At 44.3% G+C, this 14980-nt stretch overlaps 1 protein-coding gene across 1 annotated transcript in view; it reads right to left on the bottom strand.

Annotated features, from left to right (window-relative positions):
- SHFL (shiftless antiviral inhibitor of ribosomal frameshifting) overlaps positions 1 to 14429 on the bottom strand; it is a 941958-nt gene extending 927529 nt beyond the window's left edge. The window contains exon 1 of the mRNA XM_069604047.1: positions 14020 to 14429. Within this exon, the coding sequence (XP_069460148.1) occupies positions 14020 to 14049 (30 nt within the window). The 5' untranslated portion in view covers positions 14050 to 14429. The remainder of the gene's footprint in view (positions 1 to 14019) is intronic.
- Between the last annotated feature and the right edge of the window lie 551 nt (positions 14430 to 14980).

The following is a 14980-nucleotide window of genomic DNA, read 5'->3' as shown; positions in this document are numbered from 1 at the left end:
CTTATGCTAATTGTGTAATGTTTCTTACCTGTCTGAGGAACACACTACCATATATGCTAGGAGTACTACTAATCAGAATTAGAATTGGTTGCTTGGCCTATGTGGCCAATATTTAGGAGAATTTGTATAGAACTTGTTATGGTTTGATTAACCCTTCTAAACGGGTCTATTAGTGTCAAAAAACGGTAAATGCTGACCTTCAAAATGTTCTTTTCCAGGTACTGTAGCTATGGCGTAGTGGGTCAGGATTCCTCCTATGCTAACTGGCTCCTTATCAGTCAAACCAGGAATACACGGCATTAGACACGGCAAAATGAATAAAAATCTGTTAAATCGGCGCTTGCCTGATGTCTCATTATGTTTCTGCTGTAAACAGTTACCTAGGACCAGTGGACACACGTTGCCATGGCGGCTGTGGCAGCCATTATGCTTTCCATACGCAGAGTAATCATGAAGGAGGGGATGTGGGTTCCATGGCAACCTATTTAGACTTCCGGGTTGCTCACCTGGCAGTTTCTGATTCTGAATGAATCACCCTTTACGTTGTCTCATTTTGCTTCTTTTGATACCTTCTTGCTCCCGTTTCCTCACCTTGTGTCTATCCCTTGTGACTCGGATTGTCCATTTGCCTGCCAATTCAACTCTGCTCGCTTACCCATGTACCAAACCAGCTTGCTTCCGGACTCCTCTCTTGCCTGCTAATTCAACTCGGCTTGCTTACCAGTGTACCGAACCAGCTTTCCTCCGGACTCCTCATCTACTTGTGGATTTGTCTATCATCGTACTAGAAAAGCTGTGTCAACTTGCCTTAGCTCTTCGGCGTATGGATTTGGAATATTACTTGTGTACCACCGGGATCATCATACCATCACTCCTGTCTGTTGGAAAGTCTGCTACACCCAGTGTATTACCGGAGAGCGTTGAACTTGAGACTGTCCATAATCCACCCTGAGGCCGTTGGGCGTCCTCGTGCCGGCGGGATAGTTTCTGGACTAGAGACTGCCTTCATTCGTCCAGGCATCCTCGTGCCGTCGGGTTAGGGATAGGATACACTGGGCGTCATATGAATGCAAGAGATTTCCCAACCCTGAAGAGTATTGTTCCTTTTGATTCCATTCTTTGGCTCCTCAGTCTTTCTTGGCTCATTTGGTTTCCTATGTATTGTAGATCACACCTCGGTCTAACCATCAAGTTTGAGAAGACTCCGATCTGTTAAGAGTCAGATCTCTGGTTAGTATTACGGTCTTGCGCTACCATTTGTTACCTTGAATTATTGCCTGGCTTTTTCAAGTAATCATCCCTTTTTTCCCTCTGCAGTGCTTGGTCTGCGTGTGGTGTTCCTAATCTTTTGACTAATTGATCCCTCTGTAATTTTACCTTGTGAGGGTTACGTTGGTAGAAAGAACTCGACGGCTATACTACGGGTACAAGCCGAGTTCTACCTTGGATTCTGACATTGTGTCCGTTTTCAGATTGGAAGCTGTATTAAGGTCCTAAATCAAGACGGTGGTGGGCTGTCTATAGAACACCAAAGATTAGTTTGAGCTCAAAGAAGGAAGGGAGGAGTTAGGACATTTATGAAAAAGGCAAAATGGCTGACAAAGTAATTAAGTATATGGACAGTTGACGGCCGCGAGGTTGAGTTGAAACAATCCACACCGGAGAATCTGAAAAATGAGATTTTAGTCTAAAAAATGGTGATATTAATATGCATTGTTAAGGATGTTAATGCGTTCTTACCGGTGAAGGCGCCTATTTGTGTCTGCATGAAGGTCCCAACTGTCCGGACAAATGGTTCTGTTGAATGGAGTTGTTGTGGAGGTGCAAGGAGTTTCTGTGGGAGGACCCATGTTTCAGGGAAGAGCATCACAGAATCTTTATGGGGGAGGTGCGTAGGGACATTTTGTGGGATGCCGCAAAGGTCACATATGGGATATTGATCAGAGAGGGGGCTCGCAGGAAGAGTGAACGCATCCTTATCAAAAGAGGACTGAGAGACAAAATAGGGGTCTTGGAAAAGCGGGTACTGCTGTTCACGAACGGTAGAGGACCTCATCCAAGAGGCGAGCGGTGTGAGGGAAGAACTGAGAATCCTTGAGGAAGGGAAGATAGTCCGCAGCCTACAATTTTTGAAGCATAGGTTTTATGAGAAAGGGAACAAGGTTATTGGCGGCTGGGCTATGTGGTCAGCGAGCGGAGAGGTCGGTGGCGGAGGTGGAGGGACCTCGATGGGTTCGGCTGACGGGATCCAGGAGGCATTTGCACTGTTCTGAGGACCGGTATAGGAGTGAAGGGACAGCGGGCATGGAGTAAATCGGGGAATATCTAGCAGATTCCAACCTCCCCCTGCTTACGAAAATTGAATCGGAAAGCCTGGGAGCTCCAATCACTGGGGATGAAATCAGGTTGGCTATTGTGCAGTTGAAGCTAGGTAAGGACCCGGGGGAGGACAGAGGACGACTTCCCAACAGGATTCTACAAGTCCTTTCTCCCCTTCCTATAGTGTTAAAAGACATTTTGACAACAGGGAAAGCATCAGACTGTTTTACACTGGCTTTAATCATGGTGATACCAAAAAGGAAGGCAGAGACCCCCAAGGGTGTGCTTCTCACCGTCCGATTTATCTATTAAATATTGATGCTAAAATTTACGCCAGAGTAATAGCCGCTAGGCTGGAGGGATATTTGTAGAGACTTGCCTATTCGGATCAAGTGAGATTTGTGAGAGGGCAGCAGGGGGCCGTTACCATGAGGAAGACACTGCACCTGATTAATGAGGTACAGGACATGGAGGTTGACCCCACGCTGCTCTCTGTAGATGCTGAGAAGGCCTTTGACAGGTTGGAATGGGACTTCTTTGAGGCAGAGCTAATTAAGTTTTGTGCAAGTAAGGGCCTCATAAGGGGGATCATGGCACTCTACTCTTCCCCCAGGGCATGTGTGGCAGTAAACAGGGGATACTCACGTTAGTTTCATCTGGAAATAGGGACAAGACAAGGGTTCCCGCTCTCCTAGACTATTTGCACTCTTGTTAGAGCCACTGGCCAACAGGTTAATGGATGACAGTAGAATTGAATGGATGAGGGTTGGTGAGAATTGGTATAAGGTAGGGCTGTATGCGAATTACATGCTGCTCCATCTGGTATATCCATTGACATCAGTCCCCACAGTGGTGGAGTTGATTGAGGAGTATGGGTAATTGGCAGGCTTTCAAATTAATAGGGGCAAATCAGTACTGTTTCCCCTGGACAGAGGTAAGGACAAGGATGTGGATACACATCTATATTACAAGGCCACTCAGTTGAGAGTATTGATCCCACATCTGTGAGGACCTACAATGGGTGGGACTTGACAATCATTATCTACGACCTGCAATGGAGGGAGAGTGGATATGGGTGCACAGGGCAAAGTTACTGAGTAGGATGGATACGTGAGCACCCACTCTTGGGCACTATATGGAGACAGGGCAGAGAGATGTCCGGTGTGACATAGTGGCCCTCACCATTGGGGCATCTGCGGGTGCCAGGTGTTCGGGACGCATTCCCGGATCCCTCCAGATTCCAGGCATGGTATGAGGCAGACCTGGAAAGCATTGGACAGATGAGGAAGGGAGGGGGATTCATTACGGTATTGGAACTTGAGGCGGCCCTGGGGATAGGTACAAAGGAGGCATGGAAAAGCAAGATACAGAGAGCTCACCCCCTTCAAGAAACTACTGGACACACTTACGTAGTCTAAGGGATTGATCGGGTGATGTATAAGGCGTTGGTGGACACAGGCAAGGGGATGGTGGATGCGTTGAGGATGAAATGGGAAACGGACATGGGGTTGGAATTTCACCCGCAAACGTGGCTAAGGATTTGCAGGGGGGCCTTTAAAACCTCGGTTTCCTGCCAATATAAACTACATGCAGTAAAGCTATTACATAAATGGAAATATGATCCAGTTAAGTTATCAAGGATGTATCAGGATGTGAGTCCGATGTGCTGCCATGAATGTGGATCGAGAGCCGACTATTGGCATATGTGGTCGGGATGCTCTGAGGTCCAGTCCTACTAGGATGAAGTCTTGAGCTGGATCAGAGTCCTTGATGGGGTTCACAGAGGGGGGGGGGGAATATATTCGGGTGCTGCAGGGTTGACACATAGCCTTCTCCTGGCAGGAAGGGCGTGCCTGGCAACACACTGGAAGGGAGTTCAGCTGTCAGGAAAGAGGGAGTGGGCTAATGTAGCCCGGAATATATATATGTGATGGAACGAATAACGTTGGCACTCCATGGGGGCCACAGGTCAATTAAGGCAGACTTTTGTTGGCATATATACAATAAGGTTACGGAAGCATATAAGGGGAACAAGGATTAGAGGGGGAGGAAGACGCCAAGTGATGATAACAGGAGGAATCATACCTCTACTAGAATTGGATAATTGTTTGCATAAAGAAAATTGATAGTGAACCATATGTGATCAAAAGTGGAGTATGGTTCAAATTGGGCATGGAATGGGTGGTGTTGGGTTTCATTTGAAACATATGTATTAGGCCAGTTAATTGTTAAGCATTGGAAGGGACTGACATAGGAGATTTACAATGCGCCTGTGTAGCTTTGTCTCGGTTATGCTCATGGAAATGCCAATAAAGTATATTGTTTTAATGGTTTTATTCGCATGCTGCAAGGTCACACATACATCTCAAAGGAACAAAAAAAATATTTCACAAAGATCCTTGGTTTGTGGAAATATATGTTTTTGGCATAAGACTTTTGCACGGATGCGTTACATTGACACCCATGAGACCCTAGGACGCAGTCATCAAAATGGAGAGTGCTGCCATTGCCAAGACATTCAAAAACGTCCTGGTTCCAATGGAAACCCTCAGTAGCCCGTTATAATGTCGAAAAAAAAATGTCGATAAAATAATAGCATGTGTTTTTTTAATTTGTATGTTATTTTTGGGTGCTGGGGGGGAACCCCCCATTAAAAAAATAAATGACAAAAAAAAAGACATTTGAAAAAAAAATGTTTTTGAGATTTTTTTATTTAAACATTTTTTAATTCGACATATTCACTATAAACCGAAACCCTCCACCAGAAGGTAGTCTCGGTTCTCACAAGACCCATGCTGTCCCAATTGCTTCGAGGTTGCCAGTCACTACCTCGCTGCATACATCCCTACCACCCGTTGTACGCAGACCCATTACACGCATTGGGGGATACAGATCAAGTTTATGCTTTACCAACTTGCCTAGCAGATCTTGTTAGAAAAAGAATTGAGCATGGATATGAACTCTGGTCTGTGACCTGCCAAAAAGATACATCCTTGGTGAGGAAGACACAGACACCATATGTGCAAGGTGTACTTATTTCATGAAGTCCAAGTTAACAAGATTACAAGGCAGCTCAGTTATAAGGAAGAAATAGGAAACATCCACCGGCTTCCACGCTCACAGACTCTCAGCTACCAGCCGACATCCATAGAACATTCAGGGCCCTCACACAATCACATTCTACACTTCAGCATTCCACCAGGCATTCTATCTAGCTTGCATGCACACAGAATCAGGGCAAGGACAATATTCATCAGCAGCATAGACATTTTTTATAGGATTTATCGTAATTACCGTAGGTTTTATATGAAAAAAAAAATAACAAAAAATTAATAAACATACTTTCACCTACCTATTCAGACAAGCAAAGAAATGTTTTTGCTAACTTCTCCAGTTCCCTGTACAGAGTACACTCATGATATATTCCAAGGTATTGTACATCGTAATGCCACCAGCTGTCTCCAATTGGAAGAACTTTCAATCTCCGTCACTTCCTATTTCTCTCGATATGTGAGAAGAATCCAACCTGGTTTGCTGGTGTCAGTAGTTATAATCTGCCAATTCAGTCTTAAAGGAAACCCTTCAGCAAATTCTTGATCTACAGCACCATTGTAACTGAAGCTTTACCTCTTTTGGAATCGAGATTCACTACTCAAAGTCCCGAGATTCTTCAACCCAGTGCATGTGCAGGTGAAACAGCAGGAGCCTCATGTGTAACTGGGCTCATGACACTAGAAACACACGTGTCCCTGAATCTGCAAGAAAAGAACATTGCCAACCACCTCCCCATCAATGGCTTCATAAAGTTCCTCAGCCTACACACCCTTTCCACTGGAAATAGCACATTTTAGTTGGCTGTCCAGAAACAATACTCTTTAAACGTTGTTTCTTGTGATGAGCACATGTGTGACTTCTCCCTGTTCAAGATGAATCCCAGCCCCTCCAGCATCCTGCATGTGGAACTCACTTATACAAGTTCCTCCCAGAGCCAATTGTTCAGATATGGGATTTCTGAATTGCTTGCCCCTGTATGTAGCAATGCCATCACTGGACCCAAGACATCAAGACCTTTGTGAACACCCCTGGTGCAGTCTTGAGCCCAACACAGACATGAATTGATATTGTTTGCTGCCCACTACGAACCTCTGAGAATTTTTGTTGAGCTCTCAAAACACATGATAATAAGCATCTTTCAAGTTCAGCAATGCCAAAAAGTCCTCATCGGGATCACCTTCTGTTAGCTCTCCATTTGGAATCTTTAATTAGTCACATGTAGGCTCAAATGTTTCAGGTCCATGACTAATGTGAACTTCCCGGATGGCATCGGAACGAGAAACACAATAGAGTAGAATCTAGTTCCCTCCCTCCACCTGTGAATCCTCCAGATCACTTTTATTCTCAGTATCTTCTGAATGGTCTTCTTCATTGCTGCTCTCTCTTGGCCACACCCTTGGGTAAAGATTGAATCTGATGGGGTTGGTGTGGAGGAAAGTGCTATTATTTACCCCCATTTCACCAACTTTTTCAACCAGGCACCGAATGACAGGACTTTCTGGCATTTTACAAAAGCTTTGAGTCTTGCCCACATGGTCTAGTGTGAGGACATCTGCGCCCCATACGGGGAAAGAGTTTTCCATGATTTCCTTTGGGTCTATATCGCTTCCTTTTGCCACAGGTCTTCCAAAATCGTTGGCTCAGCGGCAGAGCTCTACGATAATTTCTTTGGGCCTTTTGCCTGCGACTTCTGCCTGGATTGAAGAACATTTTCCCTGCATGTTTGTCAGCCTTATGAACTTGTTGTCTAAGGACCTTCCAAAGAGCATTTGCCTCTCTAATGGGATCTTCATGGCAGTGGCCATCCGATGTGATTCAGTATGCTAGTCTCTCATATGAACCATTCATCATCTAGCAAGGGCTGCCCCCATCGCCATGGCTGCCGATTTAACCCCATCATATGCCAGATCAGTCATGAATTCAATCTGACCACTTATGTCATGAATAAAAGGGGCATAATCTGCACCTTGGTCCAATGGCCTTGGCCGGCATATTTACTACCACATTGCAGTTTCTTCCATATAGGAGGCATATATGGATGCGCTTAACGCCAAATGTGAGCCTGTGTAGTGACCCTCTTCAGGCTAGCGTCGATCTTGTTGTCCACGCTATCCCATACTCCTCTAGGGCCATCAATCTTCTGACAGGGCTTGCAGGATAGTGGCAATGTAAACAGACTGGGCAGATTATTTGCTTCCCTTTCAGGTACAATTTACACATACATCTTGGAACTGCTGATCATTTCTGAGTCCTTCCATTCCTTCAGCACCTTCTCTTTGGTCTCCGGCTGTAGGAGTAGACCCGACTTCAGACTATGTTTAGACTGTCTAGGAGGTTGCTTTCTCGGTCTCCTCTTAAAGCAATCCTCCATCGCTGGCTCTACTTCCTGAAAACCCATATATTCATAAACCTACAACCATACACGACGGGCCTCTGCCTCTTTATTCAAATATTTTTCCTTTGGATTTTCTTCTTCCCCATCTGTATCCCTCGATGATGTTAAGGACGAGGAAGTGGAAGAAGAATGAGGAGTATGATAACTTCTAGACTTCTTTTCCTTTCCTCCTCCCTTCAGGATTTCCTAAATATCTCTACCTTTGTCTTATCTTGTCCCTTGTTTTCATCTTGTGCTGCCTTCCCCAGGTGGAGCTGAAGGAGGTCCTATCAACTTCAAGGAGCCTCCTCTTCTCCTTAGAGATCATAGACACGCTCAGTGCTCCAGATAAGATTTTGAAGTGGGAGTATTTTACTTCCTATTTTTCAGTGAGTAAAAATGTAAGTCCAATTCCCAAAGGGAGTGTTTTATGAGAGAGTAAAAATGTTTTAATTGGAAAAAGGAAAAATGTTTGTTCATAATTATTTCTTTGCATTTAGTTATATTCATGCACGTTAAATGAAAAAAATATATAAATAAATAAAAAATAAAAAGATATAGGTTTACTTCTTCCGACCAGTCAGTAAGAATAGTAGATTCTTCCAGTGGTGGTAAGGTCACTACATGTCAAAACATATCTATGGAGCTGTGTGGGTGAAGGCAGGGGCACAAGGTTCTTTCTACGTGTCAGTATTTGTAAACCCTATTTTAATTTTTGGGAAGTATTTGCGCATTTTTAGGGAGAAAAAGTTGGCAATACACCCCTTATTTGTAGGGATGGACACGCTATTCTCACTGCTCTTGACAGCTTCTGAAACGGACACTGCCAAGAATGCTTATGATTGTGCATAAAACCTGTGCATCTTCCATAACGATCAATGTCACATGCTCATGTTTCATCCACATCACAGAAGGCCTCCCGGTGCTCTGCTCCACCCTCTCAATTCCAGTCATTTTCATTCCAACCAGATAGTTCTCCAACCTGGGCAAGGTGATCTCACCTGGCTGCAGCGCTGGTACAAGATAATGCCACTCACCTGGCTGTATCGCTGGTACAAGGGAATGGCACCATGTTCTCATTATCTTTCCACCAAGGCTCCTCACCAAGTGGGAGCCTTCCTCAACTACTATCTCGGGCCTGCTGACCTCTCCAAACTGCAGTACCAGCACATGGTGTGACTGGCAGCAGGTTTATTTTTCTACTCAACCAAAGCCCTTGGACAGCAGGAGCCCCGGGAGATCTCCTCATCCCATATTCCTACTGCTAGCCCAGCTGCAGAGAGTACGAGTTGGAAGACCCTCATCGTTGCCCCTCCAAGCCCAGCAGTGAGATGATCTTTTAGGGCTGTGGGGGAGAGTAGCACACCAGAGTCATTGCCTTGAAGTAAGAAATTAAATTTGAATAACAGTGATTGATGGCAGAAGGGGAGTATTATATTCTCAAGGCGAGAATATTGAAAAGGAGAAACAGAAAAGGGGATTCTGTGACAGGTTCCCAATAAGTACCCCTGCTATAAGGAAGCTCAGGGTATGGAAGAGGTGCGTGTTGCCCAAGAAAGGGCTTGATTCTAAGGCTTTTGGCTAGTGTGGGTATCTAGGGACTAGAGTACTTTCTTTAACAGTACCTTGTCAGGATTCAGGAATTGTCCCAATTAAAGATGGTGAAATTGTTGAGCAGCAATGATTGGTTCAGAGAACATTGTGAGGTAGTTTGGAATATTTGAGAAGATTCTAAACTGCCTTTCGTTCCTGTCCAACTCAAGGAAGGTCACAGCATCCAGAGCTCCAGAATTTTATTAAATTAAAATCAGTAATAAGATGTTCAAGGAAAATTTGGAGTGCGACAGCCAGTTACAGCCAAGAAGTACCAAACTCAGATAAGTTCCAAAACAAGTAGAGCACTAACATTTTAAGAAACTCATGTGAAAATAATTTAAAGATGTATTTGGTTTCTATATAACTTTAATAGGTTTATGGAAGAAGGCTGCCAATACTGTATAGTTAGTGCTGCAGTAGCGGTACGTGTGTTAATCAAAAATAAACATCTTCACTCATCTTCACTCATAATTGTAGAAAGTTAACGCAGCGCGGCTTCAGTAAGGGACCTCGAATAGCACGCGCACGTTACTTGAGCGTAACAGAAGGCCAAGATCTTGCAGGGTACTGCGCGGCTCCTTTGACCCAGCTGTGGGCTGGAAGAATGCATCTTTTCATGGCAGCTGTGTGAAGAACGAAGGAGGCGGAACAGTATTCCAGTAAAGTGTGCAGTCATTGATGAGGCGATCCAAGCCGTACATCACGGCGATAGCGTAGTAGCGGTTCCCGAGATCTTGCGCTCAGCCATAAGTTGTATAAATAGCTTCTAAAATAGTAAAGACAGCAATCCGAACTGAGTCAATAAGCCGCACATTCTATGTAAATGTTTAAAAACGTTCATGGCAGCATACAGCATGGAGACAAGTGCACTCATTTATTCAGAAATATTAGTTGAATCTAAGGAGAAATAAAAAGGACAACTTTTAAAGTAAGATGAAAAAGCATCTGCATTTCTGCAACATCAATAGTGTCAGAAGCCAAAATCAGGGCAAAAGGTACCAAAGAAAAGAAAAACAACAATCAGAGCAGAGAGAAGGTTCAGTTTGAAGTCAAGACAGACAGCTCCAGCTGGGAAACTTTATTCATCAGAATCAACTAAATGCAGAGTGCTAGACAAAATATATTGGAGTCAGAAAATTCAACACAGCTCTAAAATTAACTCCAAGCTTTGGTGGAGGGAATTGCAGGTAATTAAGGGAAGGAGATACAGACTATTTTAGAGTGGCTAGTTAATATATTGTAACCACAAGATGTGTTCATTTGCTGGTTTCTAGAAGGCGTGAGGTTCAGCAGTCAGACGGCAAGCAGCAGGGACCTGTCCTTTTTTATTTTATCCACTTCCCCTTCCCCCCCCCCCCCCCCGGGCTGGTCACCTCAGCAATTGTGACTTAAAGATTGTTGGGAGGATGGAACTAAAGGGTTTGGAAGACGCATCATCTGCTGCAGGATGTAAAGCTGGGACCTGGCAGAAGGCCCACGTGAATAAGTGACAGAATATTGAAAAGGAGAAACCGAAAATGGGAAGGTTTCTATCTCATAAGTAAGTACTGGGCCGAGGAAGAGGCAATGTGAAGTTTGTGGCATTCACTCATGATATGATATGGCATTTGTAATGCGCCTATCCACAAGTGTTTCAAGGCGCGACAAGGCAAGGAAGGGGGAACAGAGACAACGATCTTACTACGACAAGTGACATTGAGATCGCGGAAGTGCATCGATTCAATTAAGTTTTCAAAGGATCATGAATGCCTATGATTCCTCCAAAAGCATGTGTACCATGTCTTTTAGAAAAAACGGCCCCTACAAAATCCATAACATGCGGTTACCCAAGCCCCATCAGCATCTCAATACACCACAAGGCATCTTAGCTGAGTATAACCACAACTTTCCCAACAGAACTCTATCTAGGACCCCCCTCGTTACCAATTCCTCTCCAACAGTCTCCCTTTCTCTCCAATATACTCTTACATAGCTCCTCGCACAACTCTAGACCTAGTAATATTTTGTATTTCAAATGTCCAGATTTGTTATTTTATAATAAAGCGTTTACCTATTACAAATATATAAAACACATAAAAACAGCATTCAATGAAAAACTCCATACTGTAGATATGAAAAGCATGTACAATGAATAATTAAAAATTACCTCCATACTAATATGTGTTGCTTGTTGACCTTCTAAACCTGTATGGTATGTGCGAAGATTTTATTGATGGTTCGGATCACAGCAATTGTTAGTGTGAACTCGAAACCACGAAGTAACCTGTGCCACAAGTGATTATAGCAGATAACATCAATGTCATGCAAAAACGTATCTAAATGAAATTCTTTTACGGTATCAGCTCTCCCTACTGCGGAAAGTAAAGCCCTTACTCTCTCCGGACACTTTAGATCCACTGTTAAAGCACTGGTCCTATCCCACCTGGATGGGGGCAATGCCCTCCCCAAAGGCCTGCAGTCGTCCTCCCTTGTGCCCCTGAGAAGTGCCCTACATGCGGCTGCACGCCTAATCCATGGTCTACAAAGATCTGACTGCATCACCCCGGCCCTTTTCAACCTTCGTTGGCTCGCACATATCACACTCAAGGATTGCTGCATTACCTATAAGGCAAACGCCTTCAAGTCACGCAGCTATCTCGCAGAAAAAAAAAAGAATCTCCAGCTGGCAGCGCACCACCAGAAGCCAGAACACACATAGACTTGAAATCCATCACTGCAAAAAGGAAAGGAACAGAAACCAAGCCTTCTCTGCCTACACCCCAAGACTATGGAACCTCCTCCCCGTCAGCATCAGACTCACATGTTTTGCCTTGAAACAAATGTGTATAGGCGCGCTATAAATATATCATACCCCCACGCTCCTACAATTCAGAAAAACACAAGCCCCACCTCTTCGAAGAGTCTCACCCGAAGCCATCAGGACACCACTGCACCTCAATAGACACCGACAGCTCCTTTGCTCCCCTTCACCCTGTACAGCTGTATCACTGCTCTGTGCTTCGCTGTATCCTACCCATCTAATCTGTTCTGTTGTTAACTCTGAAAAGTGCTCCGTTATGCATCTTTATTGTTGTATACCTCTGTAAAGCACTGCGTTGCTTCTCGAAGCAAGGTCCACGCTCAATAAATACCATAATACTTAGTTGGAAAGTGCTGTCTAAAAAAAAGGTATGAAGATACGTTGCCACTATTCCAGATATTTGTTATTGCATATTTACCTACTTGTTGAAACTAGGTAATGCGCAGTACATTTAATGAACTAATTGCGTTCATGATGAAAAATCTCAATGAAGGATTTATATCAAAACAACCAATTGCAGACTGTCCAATCAAATATTCAAAGGGAATCACTGGCGCCTGCAAACACTTTATGCTGTACATGCGCCATACAAATGTTCAATAAATAAATAAAACCCTAAGGAGCCAATTAACTTCCACATTTATTAAACATTTCAAAATAGCAGCTCAAATGTTGCATTACCCCTAGTCACTGTAAACAAATTCATCAAAAATGTGCCGAGACTATTCTGTCCCGAGATATCAATGTTAAAGTCTTCGAACAATCATATGGGAAAACTTGTAGCAGAAAAAACATATTTGACAGTGTGGATGCTTTCGAGAGAGGAATATTCCAGGAGGGAGAAGGGAATTAAGGCAGAAGAACATACATACTTGCCAACCCTACAGATTTAGGCAGTTAGCTACTGCGTTTTAAGCAGTCCTACCACCTACAGATTTCAGTGACAGATCTTACTGCTTTTATAGTGGCAAGTCATTTAAGGCAGACTCCAGGACAAAGCATGTATCACATTAATTAGTCTGCCGAGACAACCCTTAGATGAACCACCGGTGAAGGCATGTGGCAGAGTGTAACACCGTCACACAGCATCTGCGTATCACACTGAAGGGAGTATCAGTCACCATGTCATTTAGTGTTCAACTTGCAATAAATATGTTCTGCCTGGGCTGCCGCTACAGAGCAGTGGCAAATGTTTCCTACCAACTCTGTGCGATTACCTTCTGTGAAGTTAGGTAATTGAATGTGGTTGTAAGTTACCATTCAGAATTATACATTTTTTAAATTTCACCATCTTTCCATTTTGTGCTGTTTGATGGGTCGTGTACTTTCGAATGGTGCCAACAATGTAGGTTTTGTATTTCCCTGTGAGGTCATCGTTATGGGAATTATTATTTTTGAAACTTACTTAAAAAATCTTACATCTTTTTGGTCACAGAATGTTGGCAGGTATGAACATATACTTTTTCTTAATAACTCGCCATTCTCTTGTCGTCATAAAACATACTTGATAAAACAAGAAATGTAAAATAAAATAACAAAAATCATGTCTCTAGCTACTGGATTCTTTTTACTTGCACTACATATTTTATCATTATAAGTTAAAAAAAAGTTACGTTTTCAAACGTACTTTTAAATGGGGAATAAAACTGTCTCAAGCCTCCAGGGCAAGTTGTTTGTTTACAGGATTCCCAACCTCTGCCTGTCACCCCTCCAGGCATAACTGTCTGAAGTCGTACCCAAAAAATAAAGGCCAGGGCCCCCACGATTTTCTTGAATGCAGAGCTTATGTGATGACAGCAGCAGCTGTTCTATTGCCAGGCATCCCTCGCCCTCCCTGCCTCCCTCCCTCCCTCGCTGCTGTGTTCGGGCTGTGTACCTGCACTTCGTCCTCCCCGACTCGAAGCATGGCTGTGCGGATGGATGGGCGAAGCCGCCACTCAGTGAGGCCGCAACGTCGCAACGTCGCCGGACACGGGGGTTACGCGCGCCCGTGGATGCAGTCCGCGCGCTAGGCCCAGGAAGGATTTGTCAGGTCAGAGGGAAGGAGGGGAGGCAAAGTCCACGGCCCAGCCTAGCGCCCCTCCCCGTCTCCTCCTCCCACTCTTGGCCGCCGCTTTCAGTTTCGTTTCCCCCCTGCCGGCTGCTGCTGCTACGGCCACCGCCTCTTCCCCGCACGCAGCCGGGTAGGTAGGCGGGTTATGCAGCGTAGCGAAGGGCCGTTATACCAACAAAATAGGAATGACACAAGCGCTAACACGTAGGAAAGTACAAGCGAGATGCTGAGGGAGGAAAATGGACTTGAAGAGAGCGGTCACGTTTACCCTTTCCGTGTGTTATTTGTCCACACCTTTTATTTATTTATTTATTCGAAGTTATTTAAAGCGAACGTCAACCCAGGGGCATCATGGCGCCGTTACATAAAGACATAGGGGGTAATTCATGGATTATTTGCGCCGAACAAAAACGGGATTTGTGTGCCATTCTACCCGCAAATCCCTGTTTAACAAATGGGGATTTGCGGGCTGAATGGCGCACAAATCCCGTTTTTTTCGGCCCAAATAATCCATGAATTACCCCCATAATCTGGTTACAGTGGAAAGAAGATGGTTACAAAGCAATTTTCATTACAAGACACATTTCGTATCAGACATATGCAGCAAGTGTAGGTGAAGGAGGGAGGATGTTAGTTGAATAGAGTGGTTTTGAGGGATTTGCGAAAGGAGTACAGATGGTTCTGCTCTGAGTGAGTTGGGGAGGTCATTCCAGAGTTTAGGTGAGTTGGTTGGCGTGAAGGCTTCTTCTTCCCTGGTTTTATTCTTTGCATTCTGGAAAGTGTA

Source organism: Ambystoma mexicanum, chromosome 3q (genome assembly GCF_040938575.1).
Source record: "Ambystoma mexicanum isolate Mex_15411 chromosome 3q, UKY_AmexF1_1, whole genome shotgun sequence".
NCBI lineage: Eukaryota > Metazoa > Chordata > Amphibia > Caudata > Ambystomatidae > Ambystoma > Ambystoma mexicanum.
Note: the sequence above shows the minus strand (reverse complement) of the source record. Positions and strands in the feature narration are given on the sequence as shown.